At 49.2% G+C, this 17,256-nt stretch overlaps 1 protein-coding gene across 1 annotated transcript in view; it reads left to right on the forward strand.

Annotated features, from left to right (window-relative positions):
• LRP5 (LDL receptor related protein 5) overlaps window positions 1-17,256 on the forward strand; it is a 103,641-nt gene that overhangs the window by 55,460 nt on the left and 30,925 nt on the right. Inside the window, exons 6-7 of the mRNA XM_074274388.1 lie at window positions 1,906-2,302; window positions 2,645-2,816. Coding sequence (XP_074130489.1) covers window positions 1,906-2,302; window positions 2,645-2,816 — 569 coding nt within the window. The remainder of the gene's footprint in view (window positions 1-1,905; window positions 2,303-2,644; window positions 2,817-17,256) is intronic.

The raw sequence follows: 17,256 nt of genomic DNA on the forward strand, positions 1-17,256 counted from the left end.
TGCTCAGCTCTGTTGGGACGGGGGTTTCTAGCTTCCCATGTTTATGACTCACAGATTGAGCCCAGACTGGGGGGAGGGGGAAGATAACGATCCCGGCCATCACAAATAGTGTGGAGCTCGGGGAGACATCTAGGCCATGGGCAATCCCGAACCTGCAGGAGCAGACTGGGTGGAGACACGGGGGGAGTGACCCTCAGGGGCTTCCAGGCCTCCCGCTGCTCCTGCAGCAACCTGGGGAAGTAGAGGAGGTTGGTACAGTGGGGGTGGGGAGCAGGATGGGCGAGGGAGGGATGGCATGAATGGAGACATTGGGGGGGGGCAGCTCCTGACTGGCTTGGGATTGTAGTGGGAGCTTGGGAGCCAGGCCCGCCCTGTCTGGGCCATGCCCTCTGACCTCTCTGCCACAAGCTGTTTGTCAAGAGCTACGGGCCCCTGACGTGGGCTAGGGGAGCCGGGGGGAGCCAAGGGGGGCTGGGGGGAGCCGGGGGGAGCCAAGGGGAGCCGGGGGGAGCCGGCTTGGAGCGGGGGCGCCAGCTGGGCTGGCCGGCTGAGGCTTCGTCTTTTCCACCTCTGAGGCTCTGAACTGGGATTCCCCTTCCTTCTTGCTCTCCCACTGTCTGAAGCCCTGGAGGTCCCGAGGGTCTTGGGCTTGTTCCTGGAGAGTGGAGGAAGGTGGGGCGTTTTTACTTGTCAGGATGCTTGGGGTTATAGGTGCTGCAAGGCCAGGGCTGGGGCTCAGCCCTCACCCCCTCCTACTCTCTGGCCAGAGGGCTTCATGTCTGGGTAAACTGAGGCAGAGAACTGCCATTTGTAGCTGTTAGCTCTCTGGAAGGGGTTGGTCGGTCATCCCAGGTGAGCAGATGAGCAGGGAAGGAATGGGGAGGACCAGCTGGAGGACAGCTGCTGGAGGACAGCTTCCTTGGGGAGCTTCACTGTAGCCTCAAGCTGGGATTGCCTGGGGGCCTCTGCTGCCCTCGCCTGGGGAGGGGACCCCCAATGTCAAGTCGTGGCTGTTTGCCCCTCAAAATGTGTACTTGGTCTCTTTTCTTCAAGCCCAGCTCCCAAACCCCCTCTTTGCCCTTTTCTCCCAGGGCACTTACTTGTATAAGTTCCCCCCTCTCTTCCCCCATTAGGCAGAGTCCTAGGGAAGCTTAGTAGCTATATTTCTGCCTCAGTTTCCTCATCTGTAAAATGGGGATAATAATGAAACTTTCCTTCCAAGGCTGTTGCGAGGATCCAAGGAGATCCCCTGTGTCGGGTGCTTAGCCCAGAGCCTGGTAGGAGGCCTGGCATTATTGTTGCCTCTGGTGGAGGGAAAGGCTGGACAGCTCTCCCCTTCTCCCACTGGGGGGGGGGGGACTGCCCTAATCCCTGCCCCCAGGCTTGCCTCGGGCTCAGGTGAGGGGAGGGCAGGAAAGGGGCTGGCTGCACGTGGAGCCCGGAGGGAGCTTTCCCTTTGGCTTTAGGGGTTTGGGGCTTGTTTGTTTAAGCTGCAAGTGAGAGGGAAAGGCAGGGGGCAGGCTTCTAAACAGATAGAGCCCAGCTCTCTGGTCCCAGCCCTGGGGGCTGCTCTCTGGGGCAGGTCACTGAGCCCTAAGCTGAGGCCCAAATTCAGGCAGGTCTGGGGCAGGGCCCTGGCTGTTTCCCCCTGGAGCACTTGGAATCAGCCTCACGAATTTGTCAGCCCTGGGAGCTGGGGTGCGGGCCCAGGCAGACAGAAGCCTGACTTGTTGGGGGGTTTGTGCATTTCTTAGCCATTTAACTCGCACAAAGTGATTTTTTTTTTTTTGCTCCCATTTTTAAAGTTCCTGACTTTGATCTTTTTTAAAAAATAAATTATTTTTTTGCTGACACAATTGGCGCCTAATAAATGCACACCAGCCTGACGATTGAATCTCCTCCTAGGTGCTGAGGAGGTTCTGCTGCTGGCCCGAAGGACAGACCTGCGCAGGATCTCCCTGGACACGCCGGACTTTACCGACATCATCCTGCAGATCGATGACATCCGGCACGCCATCGCCATCGACTACGACCCCGTGGAGCACTACGTCTACTGGACGGACGACGAGGTGAGGGCCATCCGCCGGGCCTACCTGGACGGCTCGGGCGCCCAGACCTTGGTCAGCACGGAGATCAACGACCCGGACGGCATCGCGGTGGACTGGGTGGCCAGGAACCTCTACTGGACGGACACGGGCACCGACCGCATCGAGGTCACGCGGCTCAATGGCACCTCCAGGAAGATCCTCATCTCCGAGAACCTGGACGAGCCTCGGGCCATTGTTCTGAACCCAGTGATGGGGTGAGTCTCCTGGGGGGCTTTGTGCTTCAAGTGGGGGTAGGGGCCCCTCGGGGCCAGGAAAGGGGCTCCCCTGGTGCTGCCGGGACCATTCTTGTCTCTGCGGTACAGGTGGGGAAACCGAGGCGCTCCATGCTCTAGTGGTCTGTGTCCCAAGGACTCCAACTCTTACTCTAAAGGCAGCATTTCCCTCCAGACCCCAGGCTGACTTTCTGGCAGCCACACCTCTGGGAGCCCAGCTGTCAGCACCTTAGTGACCTGGGATCCCAGGATCCCGGCCTGGGAGCTAGGCTTAAATGGGGTGAGTTTGGCAGAGTTGGTGGAAACCTGTCCGTTCTTTTCTAGCTACATGTATTGGACGGACTGGGGCGAAAGCCCCAAAATCGAATGCGCACACCTGGACGGACAGGCCAGAAGGGTCCTGGTGAACACGTCCCTCGGGTGGCCCAACGGCCTGGCGCTGGATCTCCAGGAGGGCAAGCTGTACTGGGGGGACGCCAAGACAGACAAGATCGAGGTGAGTCCCTCCCGGCGTGGGGCACTGAGGGAGAGCTCAGGCAGCTCACCCGCCACTGGTTTTTGAGACTCAGTTCTGTTTTATTTCCGTTGTGCTTTCTGCTTTCCCCTCTGTCTCCTATCCCCACTGCAAATGAGACAAACAGACCCTGCTACAAATGGGGCGGGCAAACGGAGCGGGTTCCCACGTCCACCTCGGCCGCGAGTCTCCATACCCGTCTGTGGCCGTCCTACACGTGGGCGCTTTTTTATTCAGTCTGCGGCCTGAGCTCATCTGGGCACAGCCTGCTTCAGCACGCGTCTCATGGAGCTGTGGCGGCTCCGGGTGGGTGGGTGAGCGTCACCCCGAATCCAGATAATAATCATCGCAGCCTTGTTGTCACTGGGCCCTCCCGGTTCTGTTAGTGTGTGGGGCCCTCCCAGTTCTGTTAGTGCGTGGGGCCCTCCCGGTTCTGTCACTGTGCGTGGGGCCCTCCCGGTTCTGTCACTGTGCGTGGGGCCCTCCCGGTTCTGTCACTGTGCGTGGGGCCCTCCCGGTTCTCTCACTGTGCGTGGGGCCCTCCCGGTTCTGTCACTGTGCGTGGGGCCCTCCCGGTTCTCTCACTGTGCGTGGGGCCCTCCCGGTTCTGTTAGTGCGTGGGGCCCTCCGGGCTCTCTCACTGTGCGTGGGGCCCTCCCGGTTCTGTTAGTGCGTGGGGCCCTCCCGGTTCTGTTAGTGCGTGGGGCCCTCCCGGTTCTGTTAGTGCGTGGGGCCCTCCCGGTTCTGTTAGTGTATGGGGCCCTCCTGGTTCTGTTAGTGCGTGGGTTCCTCCGGGCTCTCTCACTGTGCGTGGGACCCTCCCGGTTCTGTTGGTGTGGGGGGGGCTTTCCTGGTTCTGCAGCCTTTCCTTTGCTTCAGTCCAGATAAGTCTTCCTGGGTTTTTCTAGAGCCGTCCCCTTCGTCATTTCTCACAGCACAATAGGATTCCATCACAATCATATTTTACAATTTGTCCGACCATTTCCCAGTGGACGGGCGTCCCTTGGTTTCCCATTGTTTGCTATCCAGAAAAAGAGCCTCTATAAATATCTCCATTCAAATGGATTCTTTTCCTCTTTCTTTGCTCTCTTTAGTGTTGTAATATAATATAATAAATATAATATAATATAATGTAGTGATATGATATGACGATACAATATATAATACTATATAATGTGATATTACATAATGTGATATGATACATAACATAGCATAATGTAATATTATATTATATTATAGCTACATTGCCGTGTCAGATATCAGCTACAATTTAACAGCTTAGTTTGAAATTGTTCTCCAGAATGGTCGGGCCATTCTCAGCTCCATCAACAATGCACTAGTATCCCTCTTTTCCCACAGCCCCGCCGACATCGGGCATTTTCCCTTTTTGTCCACTTTGCAAACCTGACGGCCTCGAGACAATTTTTCAGTTTTTTTAAAATGTGCCTTTCTCTAATTAATAATGATTTAGAGCATTTTTTTTTTCACAGCATCATTGATAGCTTGGCTTTCATTCCTCTGAAAACTTCCAATTCCTTCCTTTGTCCAACTGGGGAATAGCTCTTACTTGTATTAAGTGCACATATTCTCACGTGTGTGTGTGTGCTGGTACACTTACATTAGAAATAAAACCTTAATCTGTGAAACTTGTCAAGGAGCCATTGTTGATAGCGTGCCCACTGCTCATACTGTTGGGGTAGCTAGGTCGTGCAGTGGACAAGACTTGAATTCAAGTCCAGCCTGAGCCTTTATTAATGGTGTGATCCTGGACCTTTTTCTACCTCAGTCTTGTTATCTGGATAATGGGGATAAAAATAGCACTTCCCTTTCATAGTTCCTGTAAAAATCAAATGAAATCATAATTATAAAGTGCTTAGCCCGGTGCCTGGCACATACTAAGCTCTATATAAATATTAGCTATTTATTATTATTATTATTCGATTGTTCTCATACATCAGCCACATGACTGGTTGGTCCCAGGTTTAACGCTGTGTCCTTATTTTTGCTCTAACCTCTCTATACCTAACAGTAGCCATGAGTTAGTCCGTGGCCAAGCGTCCGTGGCCAAGCATCCGTTAAGCACCTCATGTGGAGCATTGTCTCAGGTTCAGAAAAGTCAACAAAGTGAGACAACCTCTGCCCTCGGGGAGCTTCGGTTTTGTTGAAGGGAATAACTGAGGAGCAAGTGGACGGAGGGCCAGAAGCCCCTCTCAATGCTTTATCAGTCAGAGGATTAACAATAATTGTTATTAATACTCTTTAATACTCACTGACATGATAAGACCCAGGGTCTCAATACAGTTCTCTCTCTCTGCAGAGGGGTGGGGGCGGGGGAATGTTGTCACCTCTGTTATCTGTGGCTGATCGTTGCTGGCCAGCTCCCGCCTTCCTTGTGATGTCCCCTGCTCTTCTCCTTGTTTTGGGGTCTCTTCCTGGGAACATGATCCATGGGCACGGTCACTGTCAGCCGATGGAAGGTTGGCTGGCAGGGCAGGAAGCTCGATGTTTGATCTCTCGAAATCCAAATGCTTGTTTGGGATCATTTCAGGTAAGGTGTGACAACAGCAAACGTGGAGGGAGAGCAGGCCTTGTCAGGCTCACACCTTGGGCTATCCCCCTCAGCAGAAGCAATCATGCTGTGCACTCCCTCCAGCATTACAATAATGCTTCCCCTCTGCAGTTCATAGAACTTTGCTCAAAACTACTGTGGGAGAGATTGAGTGTGGTCCCCCACCCAGGCTTCCTGCCTCCTGCTGACAAGGATCTGCTCATCCCCACAACCCCCCGGGCATTTCCTCTTTATTATCCCTATTTCTATGAGAGTTTTGTCTAGCCCCATGTTCCCGAGAAGGAGAAAAATCTCCAGCTTCCAACAGATGGAAATATTCTGTGTTGATTCTTCAGCTAAGACCAGGGGGCAGGAACCCTCCAGGTTGCCGTGAATCAGAAGGGAAGGAGAAGGGGATTCCTGGTGGCGGAGCTCCGCCAGAACATCGCGCAGACACGCGTGCCAGACTCGAGCCCCAGGGAGCGATCCCCAGCCCCTTCATCCGTCCGGTGCTCCCCTCTTCCTCCTCTGCTCCCTTGGCTTTGGTTCCTTCAAGGGCACAAGGAAGGGCCGCCCTGGTGGGGGGAGGGCGGTCAGCACTGGCCACATGCTGCCTATTCTCCAGTGAAGGTTTGAGTCCGTGTTCCCCAAGTCTCCTTGAACTTGGAGCTTCCATTCTTCATGGGAAAATGATGGGCTAGTGGCGTTCCCCCAACTAAGAGGGAGCACAAAGAGCCGGTGGCACTCCACTGACTGAGAGAAGACAAGGGGCCAATGCCATTGGCCAATCATGAGGGAGGACAAGGAGCCTCTGGCTGACTCAGAGGGAAATCAAAGGGCCAGTGGTGTTCCACTGACTGAGAGGGAGGACAAGGGGCCAAGCCACCAACCAACCGTGAGGGAGGACAAGGGTCCGATGGCCTTCCACCAACCATGAGGGAGGACAAAGGTCCGATGGCGTTCCACCAACCGTGAGGGAGGACAAGTGGCCAGTGGCACTGGGTCGTCCCAGCTCTGGAGCAGCCCAGGCTGCTGGAGGAGCCACTGTGTCCTGGGTCGGCCACTTCAGAGGTTTTCTCCTCAGAGAAGCACATCTGTTGTGATAATCACCATTCCTCCGCCTCAGAAACTGTCCAAACCCCAAGGGCCTCACATTTGGCCCTTTTTTTTTTTTTTTTTTTAATTTTTTATTTTATTTTATAATTATAACATTTTTTGACAGTACATATGCATGGGTAATTTTTTACAACATTATCCCTTGCACTTACTTCTATTCAGATTTTTTCCCTTCCTCCCGCAACCCCCTCCCCCAGATGGCAAGCAGTCTTATATATGTTGAATATATTACAGTATATTCTAGATACAATATATGTGTGTAGAACCGAATTTTTTTGTTGCACAGGAAGAATTGGATTCAGAAGGTAAAAATAACAGTTTACATTCATTTCCCAGTGTTCCTTTTCTGGATGTAGCTGGTTCTGTCCATCATTAATCAATTGGAATTGGATTAGCTCTTCTCTATGTTGAAGAAATCCACTTCCATCAGCATACATCCTCATACAGTATCATTGTTGAAGTGTATAAAGATCTGGTTCTGCTCGTTTCACTCAGCATCAGTTGATGTAAGTCTCTCCAAGCCTCTCTGTATTTCTCCTGTTGGTCATTTCTTATAGAACAATAATATTCCATAACATTCATATACCATAATTTACCCAACCATTCTCCAATTGATGGACATCCATTCATTTTCCAGCTTCTAGCCACTATGAAAAGGGCTGCCACAAACATTTTGGCACATACAGGACCCTTTCCCTTCTCTAGTAGTTCCTTGGGGTATAAGCCCAGTAGTAGTATGGCTGGGTCAAAGGGTATGCACATTTTGATAACTTTTTGGGCATAATTCCAGATTGCTCTCCAGAATGGCTGGATTCTTTCACAACTCCACCAACAATGCATCAGTGTCCCAGTTTTCCCACAGCCCCTCCAACATTCATCGTTATTTGTTCCTGTCATCTTAGCCAATCTGACAGGTGTGTAATGATACCTCAGAGTTGTCTTAATTTGCATTTCTCTGATCAATAGTGATTTGGAACACTCTTTCATATGAGTGGAAATAGTTTTAATTTCATCATCTGAAAATTGTCTGTTCATATCCTTTGACCATTTATCAATTGGAGAATGGCTTGATTTCTTATAAATTAAAGTCAATTCTCTGTATATTTTGGAGATGAGGACATTTGGCCCTTTTTTGGTGAAGATGAAAAGGAGGCGGCTGGTGGAAGGGAGTCAACAAAAAGGGGAAGCTGCCCATCACCCCGCAAGGTCGCTTACTCCAGTAAGAACCGCACATGAATGGGGCAGAGGAGCCGGGACGCTTTGGCTCCGGGGCCAGGAATGCGCCCGTTTGAAGGAGCACATCTCCTTTAAAGGCAAAAGCAGCGGGGGCCCCTTCCCGTTCAAGGTGCTCGCCTGAGTTTGCCCTGAGTCTGGCCAAAGCTTAACAAGTTTGGGTTTCCTTCCAGAGGGAACTTTTCTGCAGGGGGCTGGGCCAGCTCCTCCCCAGCTCTGATGGATTGTCTCTGAGGCTGGGAGGAGCTCAGCCTAAAGACCACGTGGGGGCCAGGTCCAGGGCCTTTTACTCCCCAGGGCTGATTTGGGATATTGCTCCCCAAGAACAAGGAACTTGTGGGGCCTCCCACAAGTTTTACCCACACAAACACGCAGGGAAACAAACTTCACACACATAGAGGCATGGGATGCTTAATTCACTTAGCATCAAATGGAACAATGGGAGGCTTCTTTTAGACACTCCAACCCTCAGAGTCCCCAGCTTCTTTCAAAGATCAATTGAAGTGGCCACCCCCAACTCAGGCCCTTCTTGACCCCCCATATCCCAGCTGTTCAAACTGTCCTCCACCAGAAGAACAATTACTGTACATTCATATTCTGTCTCTGTCTTTCTTCTCTCTCTCTTTCCTTCCTTCCTTCCTTCCTTCCTTCCTTCCTTCCTTCCTTCCTTCCTTCCTTCCTTTCTTTCTTCCTTCCTTCCTTCCTTCCTTCCTTTCTTTCTTCCTTCCTTCCTTCCTTCCTTCCTTCCTTGCTTCCTTCCTTCCTTCCTTCCTTCCTTCCTTCCTTCCTTCCTTCCTTCCTTCCTTCCTTCCTTCCTTCCTTCTTTCTTTCTTTCTTTTTCTTTCTTTTTCTTTCTTCTGTATACTCTTTGAGTGGCTTTCCCTGCCTGGTTTCCTCCCTGCCTTAGACTAGTGTTGTCTAGAACTTGTTGTTGAGAGAACTTGCTCTAGCCACCAACAAGTTTCCCCAATTCCTCCCACGAGTTAAGAAGATTCTGATCAATTTGTGCTCCCTAATTCAGGATCACTAGAGTCCCAAGGAGACTATGATTTCCATGTTGAAAGTGACCTGGAACTTGAGCTAAAAAGGCCATTTTAGTTTGTCTGGAGCTTAAGAGGGGAAGGACGGTGGGTTCAGAGTGTGGGTCCTTGGCTGTTGAACACTTCTCGTCTCAGATCCTTATGGGCCTGAGTTGGATAATGTCTCAAGGCCCCCCACGGTCTCCTTAATGATGTATGCAGAACCGCTGTCTCTCCCCGTTTTTATATGGTGTCCATTTGGCGAGTGGTCTTGCCCCAGTTCTGGGCCTCAGTAATGACAGACAGATGACAGAGCCATCTTTCTTAGACCTCCCTGAAGCTCCGGGAATGGCAGGCCCGGCTGTCTGGGGGAGAAGACGGGTTAGAACAGCTGGGCAGCCAGACCAGCCAGGGCAGCGGCCAGCCACCAAATCAGGGCGGGGGGGGCTGGGAGGAGGATTTGTTTCTGTTCCAGAGTAGCCACAATCGCCTTTTAATAAAACTAGATCAAAAACTGGCCTGAATGGGGTGGGGGGGTCCTTCCTCAGTATACTGGGTTCAGTTTGGAGAAATCCTTCCCCCAATTATACCCCACTGAGGACCACACAAAGGGACTCAAAGGAAATCCCATTCTGAAGATCCACAGACCAGGGAGGGTCCTGGAGAACAGACGCTGACAGACAGCTCCCCAACCCCGGCAGAGGAACGATGGGGGCAGAACAAACACATGGCTCCGGCCTGGAGAGCTTGATCTCAGTGTTTTTATTTGTCACGAGAATCCAGAGTGGCCAGGGATAATGGGAAAGGCTGTTAGGTAAAGATAAAAGGTACCAGCTGTCAAGGAAAAAGCTCACGTTCGACATCGTGCTCTATATTTAGGCCTCGGGCTGCCCTTTATTTAATTTGTTATTAATCTATAACCAGGCTCTGTGTGTGTGTGTGTGCATGTGTGTGTGTGTGTATGGGAGAGAGAGAGACAGAGACAGAAACAGAGAGAGACAGAGACAAAGGGAGAGAGAGTGGAAGACAGAGAAAGAGAGACAGGGATAGAGAGAGGAAAAGAGAGACAGAAACAGAGATGCAGACAGAATGAAAGAGCGAGAGAGGGAGACAGAGAGAACACAGACAGAAACAGAGAGATAGTGAGAGAGACAGAGACAAATAAAGATGGAGAGATACAGAGAGAAAGAGAGATAGTGAGAGTGGGAGACAGAGAGAGAGACAGATGCAGACAAAAAGGGAGGGGAGACAGAGACAGAGGGCGTCAGGAGGGAGAGCTGAAAGGTCTTAGAGCCCCCTGCTCCCTTCACCCCCTCCCACGTGATTCTTTGCCCCTGGACACTTCCCATACATTTATGGAACCTACTGTATACAGCGCAGTGCCAGACCCAGTGCTTAGTGCTTTACAAGTGTAAGGTGGCTTGGATTTAATCTTTCAGGGGACAAGGAAAGGCTTCTTACAGAAGGTGGGGCTTTACCCAGGGCTTGGAGGGGCCAGGGAAGCCCAGAGGCCAAGAGGAGAAGAGAATTTCAGGGTCAAGGGGCAGAAAAAGGCCAGAGTCTGAGCCCCGCCGGGGAGCTAGGGTCAGTGGGGGCAGGTCCGGAAGTAGAAGAAGCCCGAAAAGATCAGAAGGGGTCAGCTTAGGGCCCTGGGTAGGACAAAAGAGATCCTGGAAGCCAGTGTGTGCTCGCGGTCTGGGACGCTCCCCTCATCCCCGGGAGCCCCCTGCCTTCCATTGATTTCAGTCCTTTCTTGGAGACAAGGCCCTCAAATGGGCTCCTCAGGAGGCGATTGGGAAGCAGGAGCTTGGGTATTGCACGAATTCACTTCCCTGAGAACCTCCCTGGGAGCCAGGAGGCTGGGGGCCCCAAGGCGCCCCTCGGACACACCCCGAGCCCAGGGCTAGCCTGGTCACTTAATGTCTGCACTGCTTTCCAAGAGCAGAACTGCACAGGGACTTTCCTCACGGTGCGGGGGGGCCCCCCCAAACCCTTAAATAAGGAATTGATAAACTGAATCAAAAACTCCATGAAGGGAGATTCTAGCTCTGAATTTAGAAAGTCGGAAGTCCCTGAGGTTACTGTGCTGGGAGGAGTGAGGGGTTAGAGCCTGGGACCAGCAGTCAGGAGGTCTGAGGTCTCACCCCCTCAATCCTCAGTAGCTGGGCAGTCGACTCCATCTTCCTCATCTGTAGAATGGGGGTGATGCTACTTGCTTCCCTGTCGCCCCAGTTTCTTTAAGGAAGATATCTTGTTACTTTGCAATTGTCCTGGAGATGTTCATTGTGATTTGTTGGAGGGCAGAGGCCATTATTTTCTTTGAAAAGCAAACTTTATCGTACACTTAGCGATGTCCCAACGACTACAGTCCTTTCCTGGGCCAGCCTGGAAACCTCACTGCCCTCTGGCACAGGGGTGTCTAACAGGCCGGACCGGATTAAAATGGAGCTGGGAAATCTTTCACAAAGTAGATAAAAATACACTAGAATGTGGGCAACGGGCTGTTTTCTGAGTCACCCGGGCTCCCAGTTAGCGGGCTGGGTGGCCCCAGTTTCTTCAGGACCACAGATGTCGGGAGAAAACGTGTTCTGGGTTTCACTTCGAGATGAGGCTTTGGAGGCCCCTTGGCGTGGGGGCCAGGGAGGGCTGCCTCTGGGTCTCCATCAGTGAGCTGGAGGCCAGCAGTGATGGCCCCCGCTCTCGCCCCCCAAGGGGCACTCTGCCCCAGAGGAGGACCATTGGCTTGGAAACAGAATGTTTCCCCAGACTGTTAATGTTTGCGTGGTTACTGGCGAGTTTGCTCCGATCACAGATGATCATGGATTTTGAGCTAGGTTCACCTGGGCCATAAGTCATGGAACCCATTTTACAGCCCATTTTACAGATGGACAAAGCTGAGAGCGGTCATCATCCTGGGCTGGTGGTGGGATGACCTCCGCATGTTCCCGAGGGGCTTCTGTGCCAGAGCCAAGTCTTGGGGACAGATTTCCAGCTGTGCGTTGGCAGAGCCAGGGCTCGCTTCCTCATGCCCGCAGCTAGTCTGGGCAGGGTACCTCGTGCTGTCGGAGATGGGGTGGAGGCACAGAACGGGCCCTGAAATGAGGGCCTGAGGGCACAGAGTACCAGGTTCAGTGTCTGCTCTGTTTAAGGCTGCCCTTCTCTGGGAACGGGGCCAGCGGCCCCTGGAGGACCTTCCTCCTCCTCAGTGAGTTCTTGATTGATTGGTGAGGACTAAGTAATGGGGAGAATTCAGGATTGGGCTCTTCTCCACTTAGAGGTGGCCAGAAGAGAAATGGGTTATGTTGGGAGGTAGTGAGACCCCCATCCAATACACACTCAAATACTGGACCTTTTTAAGGAGCATTTGGCCCGGTCCGGAGGGTATTCTTGTAGCTGATGCTTCCCCAGACGCAGGTTGGACCAGGGGGCCCAGTTAGGATGGGCTGAGACACAGTTGGTTTGGGGGGAAAATCCAAAACAACTTTCCCATTTGTGTTTGGGCTGTCTGTGGCTGGCTGAGCCCCGGGCTTCAAGGGGACGCGTCGGGACTGAGCGCGATGATGAACTCACCAGCTCTCCCTTTGAAGAGGCCGGATTCATTGTTGCCCAGGCTGGCAGCTGGATCCATAATCCCTTTGATATGTTGGGAGCAGAACAAAGGCCCCCAAGTGCAGAGCCCGGGAAGCGGGCTCTCAGACGGGCACCTCCGGGTTTGGGGACGGATTTAGGGGCTGGTCAAGCCTGGAGCATCTTGGGTGAAATCCATGTCTGCTATTTAGAAAAAGAGCCCAGATCTTCTGGTAACAAATATCGGACTGGAGGAAGGGAATGGAAAAGTGTCCCCTTCGAGCCCCTCACATTCTCCCCTTTGAAAGTCCCCGGGATCCTTTCTAGCTCTCCTCCCCAACTGGCATGGCCCCCTGCCAGGAACGTTGGCCAGAATATTTGCGGGCTGGGTCCAACCTCTAGCAGCTGATTTCCATTGATGGACAGCCTGTCGTCACAGGGATCCCCTTTCAGATAACATAACACAAGTGGGGAACCACAGCAGTGGTGGTGAGTGTGAGTAAGTGACCTGAGATGAATTAACGGATTATGGTGGATAAAAATATATTGGTGTTCCCATGGTCTGACACCTACAAGCAGAGGAAGGCAAAAACTGAAACCTGACAGATCTGCAGAAATGAGAACTGGCCATCCGGAGAGAAACTAGCATCGGGACAATTAAAGAGAGTTGGATTTGTCTAGGTAGGAAATTTGTACAAGGGGTTTCTGAGAATCTGGGACACTTCATCCTTATTGAATTTTTAAATTTAACTTTAGCTTTTTTTTTTTCTCAGTTATTAAGCTTTCTTTCTTTCTCTATCTTCCTCTCCTTCCCGTTGTAACAAACATGCCCAGTTAAATGAAATAAATTCTCCCATTGGCCATGTCCAAAAATGTATCTTTTCCTGCATTTTCTATTGTCAGCCCTTTGGAACCATGGTTCATTGCTGCATTGATCAGAATTCTTTAAGTCTTTCAGAATTGTTTATTTTACAATGTTGTTAAAAATTGTTTTCTTGGATCTTCTCACTTTCCGCTATTTCCGTTCAGATAAATCTTACCATGTTTCTTTGGAACCATCCATTTCACCCTCTTTTATATCACAATATTAATCCATTACATTCATACATCACACCTTGATCAGTCATTCCCTAATGGATGGACACTGCCTCAGTTTCCAACTCTTTGATTTCTTTAGAGTATAGGCCTGGTAGGAACCTTATTAGTTAAGTGTTCTGTGTTTCTAAATTATTGAGGCGACTCTCTACCTCTAGCCCCCCAAAGCAGAAAACTATGACTTTCAAAGCATTAGATACTTTTTTTGGGGGGGGTATCATTATATTTGAAGATTCATGTTCCTTTAAGCTTTTGAAAGGACCACAATTAAATTATTTTACTAAGTCAGCAAAAAAAAAAAAAAAAAAAACCCACAAAACTTGGTTATGCTATAAAGAAATATTTTTGGGTAACTTTCTCAGAACATAAATATTTGGTAATAGGGAGCCCCCTTTATCCCATGTCCAATGCATTTCACTGTATCCAAACTTGCGGTCTCACTGATGTGTGTGTATGTCCCTTTAATGATGCAGCCCTCTTCCTTTTCTCCTGACTGGCTTTCCACTGGGCGCTTGACCAGTGTGCTAAGGATCTTCCTTGATTTCTCTTAACCTTTCAAGAATACCCATAAAGTACATGGGATGTCCAGTAGTTATTCCCGTGTCCTGTTTGCCCTGTGACCATCCCTTCTTTTAAGCTCCTTCCCTTTCAATGTTCTCCTCTGTAATTTTTCATTTTCCTTTGCCTTCTCCATTGTCCCTTGGGGGATCGTCCAAGTCGGTCTTTCAGCAACTGTTATGTTCCATGACGGCCAGCCCTCCCACGTCATCGGGAGGATATTGGAATTCACGACATGGCTCTTTGTCTCAGCTTTCATTGTACTAGAGCTAACAGGTGCTGAGCGGGTGACTTTCCCCCCTCTGTTGGAATCTGAGAAGGCGCAGAGATACTGGCTTCTCTTAGCCCAGTGAGTGCTCTCAGTGAATGCTTCCCAAGCCTTTAAACTCGGGTCGCTCGGAGGAGCTCCATCTTTGCCTCCCGGGAAAAGAGTCTCCTTCAAGTGGAAAGGTCCGTTAGTTTCGTCCATATTTAAAATATGAATCCCTCTGTGAGCACCAGATTGAGCATGGACTTACCCTTATGGAGCTTATATTCTAGAAGGAAAACCAATACAGAACCCCATATGACCATAGGTTTTTGATAGTACTATAAGAGCTACAAAGTTTTATGTGGAGACAGAGGAGGAAAAGTTGGTTATTAGCTGGAAAGGAGGGATCAAAGAAGACTTCCTGGAAGAAAAGATACTTGATTCAGCCTTTTAAAGAATGTATTTATTTAAAACTAAATTCAAAATAAGAAAAAAACAAAAAAGAAAAAGAAAGAAAAGGAAAAAAAAACCCAAACCAGACCATTGTCATGTGCCTAGGAAAACATCAAAGAGGATTCAAATTGGGTAATAATAAATTTCCATTTCAAGAAAGCATATATAATAATAGAAGATATAATATATTCATCATTGTCCATCTTTGCTTCCTTGTAGGTTATTCTTTTGTTCTCTGCTGGGCATGTTTTACTTTATTCTTTTTCCCCCTTCCAGCCTCCTCCTCCCCCAAGCAGACCACAGTTAAGCATGTATATATAAACATATATATACACATACAAATATATACAAAAACATATATCTCCATATCTGCACAATATACATACATATATAAACCTACACACACACACATATATATATATACATACATTTACATATATGTAAATGTGCATCTAAAACAATATTAACATGGCTGATGTATAATATAGATTTCTCTCTTGATTTTTGAATCAGTCTTTAAAGGATTTATCAAGCTGACCATGTGCCAGCCACTGGGCTAAACTTTGGGGGCCCCTGCCCTCAAGAACCTCACAGTGAGGGGGCAGCTAGGTGGCGCAGTGGATAGAGCACCAGCCCTGAATTCAGGAGGACCTGAGTTCAAATCTGGTCTCAGACACTTAACACTTCCTGGCTGTGTGACCCTGGGCAAGTCACTCAACCCCAATTGCCTGAGCAAAAAAAAAAAAAGTATATGGGCTAGTTTTTTTCTTAATAGTTTTTTCCCCTTTTTTTCAGTTGCATTGATTTTGTTCATGCAGAAGTTTAAATTTTTATATTTAAAAAAAGTTATTGACTTTTCTTATCTCCATTTTTTAAAATTGTGAATTTTTTCCCAACTTTAGAGCTGAAAAATATTTCCTTATATTCTTGTACAGTTTTTTAAAAAATTATTTAATGATGTGATGTTTTAATGATTTAAGTTGAGACTGTTTATCCAGTTAGAACTTTCTTGGGATATATGGTTCAAGAAACAAATCTCCTTTGGAAGAGGGCTCCTTAAAAGGTCAGGCTAGGAATGGACCTGCTAATTCAGGCGGCCAAAGGACTCAATACCCCCATGAAAATGTTCAGGCCAGACCTGAGCAATTGAAGGCACATATATTCCAGACAGATGTCCCATGTCATAAGCAAGCTGTGGGGAAGTCTTGTTTCACCCATTTTTATTTTTACCAGATGTGTTGGATATTGTCAAGGTGCACTGAGATGTTTCTCAGAGCGGCCGTTGGAGGCTAATTTGTTTTCTCAAGAAATGGACCGGCCCAGAGCCGTCCTTCGCATTCCTGATTCTTTCCAAGCCTTCCAGCCAACATATTGCTAATCGGTTCCAGTAATCTCTGTGGCCCAAGATCAGGAAGGGCTGTTTTCAAATTGATGCAGGGGGTAGAAGGGCCTTGGATGGACTCCTATGGGACTGGCATTTAGAAACAGGAGAATGTCTTTAGTCCCAGAGACAACAGCTTCTCAGGGACATCTTTGGTTCGGTTTGCCCTGGGAGACTTCTGACTCTGGAAGATTCAAATCTCAGCTCTGCTGCAAACTTCCTTGGAAAAATTTCTTCTGTTAAACGAAGGGCTTGGACTCATGATCTCTAGGGTTCCTTCTAGTCCCTGCTCTCCGACCAAATGGCTTCTGTCTGATGCTGGTGTGCACAGGCAGAGTTGGCACCTGGGAGGGCTCCGGGGCTCTCCAAAGCACAGCTTTCAAACCAGGAAGGGATAAGTGCCACATTCAGACTCAGAAGCCCCTGCAGTACGCAGTTCTGTGCCAGGAAACCCAATTGGGGCTCATTAAGTACAACGCAGATGGTTCCAGGGATAGGGACTCCCCTGTGACTTTTTTGAAAGCCCAAGTGTTTGTAAATGCAACAAAAGAGTCACTTGAGCTGATTTTCTTTACTGCTCCCTCAGTGACATCCTCCTCGTCTCTAGGGACCCAGCTTGTAAATGAAGGTGCCATGGTATGAATGGATAGGGCAGTTGCTTTAAGTCAGGAGGATTTGGGTTCAAATCCTGCCTCAGACACATAAGGGATGTGTGACCTTTAGAAAATGCTCTCCACCCCCTGACAGAGAACTGATGAATGCTGGCTACAGATTGAAGCAGATTTTTCTCCTTTTCTTATTTTTCTGCGTGTGTGTGTGTGCGCACATATGTGTTTTTGCAACATGGCTAATATGAAGAGATGTTTTGCATGACTGCACATGTATAATTGATATCATATTGCTTTCCTTTTCAATGGGTGGGGCAGGGAATGGTAGCAAGGGAGAGAATTTCAAAATCAAAATTTTTTAAAAAATAAATGTTACAAATGTAAATGGGAAATATTGAGTGAAATTAAAATTTAAAATAATTTTTGTAAAGAGACCTGTGACCCCGGATAAGTCACATAACTTCCCGTACCTCAGTTTCCTCATCTGCAAAATGTGTGTGTGTGTGTGTGTGTGTGTGTGTGTGTGTGTGTGTGTATGTGTGTGTGTGTGTATAATAATGAAGAGAATTTGATGACTTCTAAGATTCCTTCCAA

The sequence above is a fragment of the Sminthopsis crassicaudata genome, chromosome 6 (genome assembly GCF_048593235.1).
Source record: "Sminthopsis crassicaudata isolate SCR6 chromosome 6, ASM4859323v1, whole genome shotgun sequence".
NCBI lineage: Eukaryota > Metazoa > Chordata > Mammalia > Dasyuromorphia > Dasyuridae > Sminthopsis > Sminthopsis crassicaudata.